This window comes from Limulus polyphemus, unplaced genomic scaffold, assembly GCF_000517525.1.
Source record: "Limulus polyphemus unplaced genomic scaffold, Limulus_polyphemus-2.1.2 Scaffold2282, whole genome shotgun sequence".
Taxonomy (NCBI): Eukaryota; Metazoa; Arthropoda; class Merostomata; order Xiphosura; family Limulidae; genus Limulus; species Limulus polyphemus.
The window spans coordinates 86,381-93,243 of NW_013667892.1; the positions used below are offsets into that span (position 1 = coordinate 86,381).

Consider the following 6,863-nt stretch of genomic DNA (forward strand, 5'->3'; position numbering starts at 1 on the left):
AGGTAAAAGACCCCGCGGACGACCCACCAGACCCACCCCATCTGTTGCATGTCTGTGACTTGCATTTTGAACCAACTCCGGCATCACTTTCGGACCACAAATGGGCCCGAATCACAGTTTAAGAACCACTGGTTTAGATTATTGAGATGTCACGAAATTGAGTCTTCAAACTTATAAGTGCTTATCATGTTCTTCTAAAATAATTTGGAATATTGTGATTTGTTTTTGGCTGACGCCTTCAGCAGTTCTCAAAAAATATTCGTACGAAAAACATTTCAAGTCTTACAACTATGGCCGGAATGATTTTTCAAAAGTCATGATCTTTATCTGAGATCTTGATTTCGGAAATTTCGCGAAATAGAACCTAGCACTTGAGAGCTGGACTTTTAAAACACGATGTAGTGTAACCAGGTCCAAGAATCGTGTCACTCCGCATCTAAAATAAAAGTCTTAATTTACCGTCTTTGATTACGTAGACTTTCGTTTGTAAATCCTAGTAATAATAATGCATAAAGCAAATAATCGTTTCGTTAAAGTTAGTTTCTTTAGCAGCATTTGTCAAAGTATGTATGTAAGGCTCGTTTCCCCTACTCTGTGGACACAATGCAGATAGCCCATGTTTTGATTTTGCCGTCCAACAAATAAACATTATCATGACGATTGTTTCGTATTTTTATATTATTATATGGATTTAGAACTATCTTAAAATCTCCTCAACTGACAGAAACTTGTGAGGTATTAATTACAATCGAAAAATATTACTAAAAGCGTCGAATAAGTTAACTTAAATTCATCCCATGTCTAGAGAATGTGCTCGCTCTTTCAACCGTGGGGGCGTTATAATGTGACGGTCAATCCTACTTTTCTTTGGTAAAAGAGTAACCCAAGAATTGGCGGTGAATGATGTTGACTAGCTGCCTTCCCTCTAGCCTATCACTGCTAAATTGTGGACGGATAGCGCATATAGCCCTAATGTGGCTTTGAGCGAAATACAAAATATATCAAAACCAAATCGAGAAGGAGCCTGTGCTGAATCTGCTTTCAATGGCACCGTCCATCGCAGGTAATCATTATACAGTTGGGAAGACTAAAAACAATTGGATTAAAAAAGTCTTACTCAAGGACACGACAACATATCGCGAGCAAGCCTCGAACTCATAATGTGTAGACTAGGAATCTGAGGAACTAACACTCAACTTTGAATGTACTCAACGGAAAGTTTAATGCGTTCTACTCATTATAAGTTTTTATTTCACGACATTGCATACTCCCAGCTAACCGATGTATTGACTTAGTTACATTATTTATTGTGTTTAGTTTCATGCAGTTTAATTATTGTGTTTGTGTTTAGTTTCATGCAGGTTATTTAATGGGTTTGTGTTTAGTTTCATGCAGGTTATTTATTGGGTTTGTATTTAGTTTTATGCAGGTTATGTATTGGGTTTGTGTTTAGTTTCATGCAGGTCATTTAATGGGTCTGTGTTTAGTTTCATGCAGGTTATTTAATGGGTTTGTGTTTAGTTTCATGCAGGTTATTTATTGGGTTTGTGTTTAGTTTCGTGCAGGCTATTTAATGGGTTTGTGGTTAGTTTCCTGCAGGTTATTTATTGGGTTTGTGTTTAGTTTCGTGCAGGCTATTTAATGGGTTTGTGGTTAGTTTCCTGCAGGTTATTTATTGGGTTTGTGTTTAGTTTCCTGCAGGTACCTTCCTTTAGTGAAAAGTTATTGGTAAGTTATATATACATGTATTTAGTGAGGAACTCTTATAGAAATCGTGATGAACTATTTTAATTATTATTGTTGCTGTTTTTCAGATAATATTTATATTATTTTTCTTTTGATTAGGCATGCCACCTGGAGCCTACAACACCATAATTAGCAGATCGCGGGTTTATATTTTAGTTAATGGTAGCTTGACCATTACCACTGTCCATAAAGAAGATGAAGGTTTGTACCTATGTGAGGCCAGTAACGGTTTAGGTCAACCAATCAGTTCAGCAATAACCTTAACCGTCCACAGTAAGTACTGTCCAACAACAAGTTGGGCAATGAAATACTTCATTGGTGACATCTCGTATTTAAAACAGTTATGAATTGCGACAAAATACTTCAAATATTATTTGGATAAACCTCTATTTTGGGTCATTTTTTTACCCATGTGTTTGTTGCTTCACTGATTACATTCTCTGAGTTTATTTGAAGGATTAGTTTGAATCAACGCGTGTTAACAGATCACCAGTTATTTCACACATTTCGTACATTAATTGATGGTATTGAGATATTTAAATTATAGAACTATAGCTCGCGCAGAAATTACATCTCAATGCTTTCATTACAATCCCCTGAAGTTTTACGTGTCATTAAAGTTTAAAATGTTAGACATTTTCTAATTAAAACTGACAATGAAATGATCTCAAACTCTGCACGTTGTTTTCTGACATTATCCAGAACACGTTTTTTTAATCTTTTAAAGCACCCGCATTTCTTTGACGAGTTGTTCTAGCGTGTAGGAATGGCCAATTACTGAGTGTATCGTGCACGTCTGTGAGACTCGTTGACTAACAACACTTCTATACGTACACGTATACAAGTTCTCACAGTCCCTTAGATTTTTGATAAATCCTTCTCGTGTGGAGGAAAGACCAATTATTGGAGGTATATTGTACATCTGTAAGACTCGTTGCCTAGCAACACATGTATACGTAAAAACACTGCATACAAAAACACTGAACAGTTATATTACATTAAAACCTAGAAATGAAAAGGGGCGTTACAATATTTTCATACGCAATGAACTTAAATTTCAGTTGAACAAGTTACGTTACTGATAAAAAAAACAACAACTAACGAATATATATTTTTTCACAACTGGCTATAGAACATAATTGATGGTTCAGGTGTAAGTCGTTATTGGATAGAGTGCCTTTTTCTGCTCCTCATTTTGTATTCTAACTTACAGTTTTACAACTGAAGTTTACCAGCGGAAGTTATGTCTGACAGACAATGTATATCCACCGATAGCTCATGGTTCGCGTCCCGTTGCCGCAAAAGCACACTCTTCACTTCGGGGTCTTTGGTGCGTTATAAGAGTGACAGTAAAATCCCACTATTTGGTCTGGAAATAATAGCCCAAGAGTTTGCAGTTAATTCTGTTTACTACCTGATATTCCTTCAGTCTATTAGCTACGACGTGAAACAAACAAACACATCCTATTTGTACTGTTCTCACCCCTTTCGACTAATATGCATTCTACCTTTCCCATTCTGTGAATTGTGCGCTAATTTTGTCCATCCTGTGTGTACGACACTAACTGTTTATGAGTTTGTATACCTCCTGTTGCATATACACATGTTGAAGTGAACGAAATCTGTGGCTCGTATAAACGAGCAAATGACAACACTACGACTGTAACTAACATAGGAGCAACACAACGCCTGTAGCTAACACAGGAACGACACTACGTCTAAAACTAAAACAGGGACAACACTACGTCTGTACCTAACACAGGGACGACACTACAACTGTAACTAACACAGGACAACACCATGCCTATAACTATCGCAGTTACGACACTACTTCTATAACTATCCTAACGACGATTCTACGCCTATAACTAGATGTACTTTAGCAGGGTCCCAGAAGGTGTTCTGTTTCAAGAGTAAATAAAACCAAAATAATAATAACAAATGTTTATATTTCTTGCTTTTGAAGTTCTTATGTCATGCTGTGTTGTAACCTACAGAGTACAAAATTCTTCTCGTACTGACAGTACAAATTGCAACGTTAAGCGTCCCTTATGTGACGTAATTTCAATGTCCACTGACTGACTGACAGACTTCACACTACTGTATAGTGATTCGAGTAGATAAAACAGGTTACCCCTCCAGACGGCATTAGGTCCACATTCGGGGAACTATCACAATATGTAGAATTATACACGGACTTTTCTCTACGTCTACAATGTCGACACTACGTCTATGACTGTCACAATGACGATACTACATCTATAACTATCACAACGACAACACTTCAACCGCTACGTATGCTAAGTTTAATCTCACGTTCTAACAAAAACTTAACAAATTAATTAACAATAGAATCACATTTCATTTATTTGTATCCATTCTGAGTCTCTCTTAAACAGGTCCCCCAAATTTCCTGTCCAAATTCTCGTCCCTGACCCTGAAGAAAGGAGAGAGAGCAACGATTCAATGTAACAGTGTTGGAGAAAACCCTATATTTATACAATGGCTTAAGAATGAAAAGAAGTTTAATCCATCAGACCAAAGGAGGTAAGAATTGACCGCCAGGAAAAAAAAAAATGTTCGAAAAATGAAAAAACGTTCAACTTACCTTTTTTTTTCTCAGGATCAGCCTGACTTCACGTAGGTAGATGTTGCGTTAGCTGGGTGTATCTAAGGCGTTCTTACAACAGCTATTTATTTTTGGACATAATTAATTTTTTCTTTCCGCGAAAAAGCAAGAAGAAGAAGAACAACAACAACAAAACGTATCGATTTAGACCAAGAAAAGTACATCTCAGTGGTACTAGTTATGATAAATCTCAGTGGTACTAGTTATGATAAATCTCAGTGGTACTAGTTATGATAAATCTCAGTGGTACTAGCTATGATAAATCTCAGTGGTACTAGCTATGATAAATCTCAGTGGTACTAGTTATGATAAATCTCAGTGGTACTAGTTATGATAAATCTCAGTGGTACTAGTTACGATAAATCTCAGTGGTACTAGTTATGATACATCTCAGTGGTACTAGTTATGATACATCTCAGTGGTACTAGTTATGATAAATCTCAGTGGTACTAGTTATGATACATCTCAGTGGTACTAGTTATGATAAATCTCAGTGGTACTAGTTACGATAAATCTCAGTGGTACTAGTTATGATAAATCTCAGTGGTACTAGTTATGATAAATCTCAGTGGTATTAGTTATAATAACTAAGATGAGCTGGCTGATGACTAAATTAAAGTATATCTCATAAACCACCAGACGTAAGTGTAAAATAAAATGGTTTATAACAAGAAAAAGAAATAGATCGTATAGTTGGAATTAAAACATGTTGATCACACAAAAAATAGAAAAATAAAGTTATACTTTTTTTTGTTTTTGCTGAATATCAATCATTTTTGGCTCAGTAATAAATTTGAGGGCTTGTAATGGTAACATTCGGTGCTCGATACCTGTGGGGGCACAGAATAGATAACCTATTGTGTAGTTTTGGGCTTTAAAAAATAATAGAAGATAGAATTATCAAAAATCATACAATACTTTAAATTGAAAGTCATCTCTAGGGTATGAGTTAATAATATTGATATTAACTGTCATTTGGAAAGCAGTTTCTCAATGCTAGACAGTAACTTGTAAATCAGCATCTCAATTAGCACAGTCATTGGATAGCAATGTCTTGAAACTCTACCGGTGAGTATCTACGGGGCCCGGCATGGCCAGGTGGTTAGGGCGCTCGACTCGCAATATGAGGATCGCGGGTTCGAATCCCCGTCACACCAAACATGCTCGCCCTTTTAGCCGTGGGGGCATTATAACGTGACGGTCAATCCCACTATTCGTTGGTAAAAGAGTAGCCCAAGAGTTGGCGGTGGGTGGTGATGAGTAGCTGCCTTCCCTCTAGTCTTACACTGCTAAATTAGGGACGGCTAGCGCAGATAGCCCTCGTGTAGCTTTGCGCGAAATTCAAACCAAACTAATAAGTATGTACGGGGAAATTTGATGATTAAAGAAGACACACGTCTTTATAAACGCTTCACATTGGTTTCTTAATTTGAATCAACTCACTGATTTCTGGACAAGCAAACCTGTTCTCTTCGATAAACTGGATGATCATGGAAAATATTAAATCAATAATCATTGCAAAACACCCAGCGTACTGGTAAAATGCGATAATAATTAAATGCGTAGAATATCCAATAACATTTCCCATTACTTCGCATAGTTCAACAGAAAGACATACAGGTTATTAAATAGAATAGTTAATCATCAAAGTGACAAATATTTGGTTATTAAAAATGACCAGATTTAGGAAGGTTTGCAGTAGCTCAGGAGTATTGAATTTATTGGGTAAGCATTAAACAAATATAATCAAACTAGTGATATCAAAATTATTCAGAAGCCACAAATATCTTTAAAAAAACTTTCAAGTTTTACCTATGAGAAGATTGTATTAAAAACATTATTTTTATGCTAATTTTGTCTTTCCAACGTCTCTCTATTTCATCCTTACTTCTCGTCTGCGCCATCCGACAGCAGCTTGGAATATGGGATTAAAGAAAGAAAGAAAAAGAGAGACAGATAAGAAATAGTTTCTTCAATTTAGTTCAATAATAGAACTTATGGCGTATGATATGTTACAACCGAATTCAGGGGGAATTCCTGAATATCTAAAAAATTTCGAAACCGTTCAAACCTTTAGCTATTTGGACGTATCGAAAATGACGGACATTTAAATGATACATCTTGCTGTAACTATTTGTTTTACTTGCGCTCTAGTTATTAAATACCATCTAATATATCTAAAGGATGTTGTCATAACGTAACGTTTATGTTGTAACTGAAATTGCCGAATGAAAAAAAAAAAAGGCCCAAAAAAGTTTTTTCCTGCCCTTTACTACAGAAGATGTAAAATCTTTAAAAATTTCTTAGTGGAAAACGTTACTCATATTGAACTGATTTATATCTATGATCATTGATTTTCCGTAATAATTATTAGATATTTCACACATGTACAGTGTGAAAATTATAAATGGTTTGGGTAATTTTATAGTATCTAATATATTTCAAAAATGTTGAATAAGTTTGTTTGTTTTTAATTATGCACAAAGCT

The 6,863-nt window shown here is 35.7% G+C and overlaps 1 protein-coding gene across 1 annotated transcript in view; it reads left to right on the forward strand.

The window, feature by feature from the left end:
• LOC106466511 (Down syndrome cell adhesion molecule-like protein Dscam2) overlaps positions 1–6,863 on the forward strand; it is a 116,891-nt gene that overhangs the window by 46,521 nt on the left and 63,507 nt on the right. Inside the window, exons 6-7 of the mRNA XM_022394534.1 lie at positions 1,846–2,019; positions 4,146–4,293. Of these exons, the coding sequence (XP_022250242.1) occupies positions 1,846–2,019; positions 4,146–4,293 (322 nt within the window). The remainder of the gene's footprint in view (positions 1–1,845; positions 2,020–4,145; positions 4,294–6,863) is intronic.